Below are 1,614 nucleotides of genomic sequence, written 5' to 3' on the forward strand. Positions count from 1 at the left end.
AAATTGCTAGTATATATAGTTTTATATATATTATTTATATATATATATAGATTATATATATATATATTTATATATATTATTATATATAATATTTATATATTATGTATATATAGTTTTATATATAATGCTGCAAATATTTCTTACTGTGGTAAACTGAATACAAACACAATCAAGCACTTGTCACAATCTAATCTACAGTACAGCAGTATTCCTCAGTGTTATAATATGGGCTTCAGGTTTAATCTGGTCTAGTAGAAATGTCATTTTGTGCCTTTAATGACCATCACCTGTTTAGGAAGTTATTCACATCTTTGAAGTTTCTAAATCTCTCATGACAGTTCCAAAAGGTTCTTTAAAATAGAGGCACCAGTGTCACAAGACTGTTGCTCTAAATTACTGCACCAATGCAGCAACCCAATATCAACCTCAAATGGTAGCTGCACTGGTAGAGAACGCCTGTGCCACGAGTGCAACAGCAGAACATAACGGATTGAGAAGCCCAAACAGTTTCACCCAGCTCCCAGCAGGAATACAAGTAACCAGGATTGTAAGAAGCATTGCAGTTTCTACTCACTTCCAAACCCAGCTGGTTTATTCTGTGCAAAGGCATTATTCTGGGATGAAAAGAGACCTCCACCAGTGCTGGTTGTCCCAAATAAGCTGTTTGAAGTTCCCGTTGAGGTCCCAAACCCAAAGCCAGTGCTTGTGGAGGAGGTGGCTGGTTGATTAAATGTTGTCGAACCAAACAATCCTCCTGAAGCAAGAAATATGCAACAGGATTAAGACCAAAGCAGTTATTTTTGTTAGAATTATGTATTCTAACTACCAAGAATGTAAGTGCATAATAACTATAATAGCCATACCTGGTTTGGTCTGTGTGCTCCCAAAGAGGCCTCCTGTATTATTGTTTGACCCAAAGGCTGATGCTCCAAATGCTCCTCCACTGGTAGTACCAAAGCCAGCATCTGACAGATAGATAACTTGGATGAGACTGCATGCTCTAGGCATACTTCTGTAGACCAAGCACTATTACTGGACTCCCAACTTGATTCATAAAATGAACAAATCTCAGCCTCTGTATTGCTACCTGGATTGAATACTTCTACAGCGTTTTGGGCAAAAAAAATCTGAGAGCATCCTGTGTCAACCTTCTGTACCAGAAAGCAAAAAATTTCCAGTTCATTTTAATGTGAAGTTGCTATAATTCCACAATTGAATACCAGAGTTTAATGACAGGAAACAATACAGGAAGCCTAACTGTACACGTTTAAAAACACCAGTGACTTATATTAGCCATTAGGCCAATACAAGAGTATTAAAAGTCCTTAAGGGAAGTATGGCCTGTTTATAATAGTTGTATTTTGCACCCCTCTTGGAGGTCTCAAAAACTCTGAAAACGTATCATAGAATCATAGAAGTAGGGTCGGAAGGGACCTTGTAGATCTTCAAGTCCGACCCCCTGCCTGGGCAGGAGAAAAAACTGGGCTCAAATGATCCCAGCTAGGTAGGCATCAAGCCTCCTCTTAAAGACCCCCAGGGTAGGAGCCAGCACCACTTCCCTAGGAAGTTGGTTCCAGATCCTAGCCGCCCTGGCAGTGAAGTAGTTCTTATGGA

At 39.3% G+C, this 1,614-nt stretch overlaps 1 protein-coding gene across 2 annotated transcripts in view; it reads right to left on the reverse strand.

Moving 5' to 3' along the window:
- Window positions 1-1,614, reverse strand: part of NUP98 (nucleoporin 98) — a 135,079-nt gene that overhangs the window by 127,689 nt on the left and 5,776 nt on the right. For both annotated transcript variants that reach the window (XM_019524439.1, XM_019524437.1), the window contains exons 2-3: window positions 864-965; window positions 575-754 (exon numbers count right to left, since the gene is read on the reverse strand). In XM_019524439.1, the coding sequence (XP_019379984.1) occupies window positions 575-754; window positions 864-965 (282 nt within the window). The remainder of the gene's footprint in view (window positions 1-574; window positions 755-863; window positions 966-1,614) is intronic.

Source organism: Gavialis gangeticus, unplaced genomic scaffold (genome assembly GCF_001723915.1).
Source record: "Gavialis gangeticus isolate Ggan-Ray unplaced genomic scaffold, GavGan_comp1, whole genome shotgun sequence".
NCBI classification, from domain to species: Eukaryota; Metazoa; Chordata; order Crocodylia; family Gavialidae; genus Gavialis; species Gavialis gangeticus.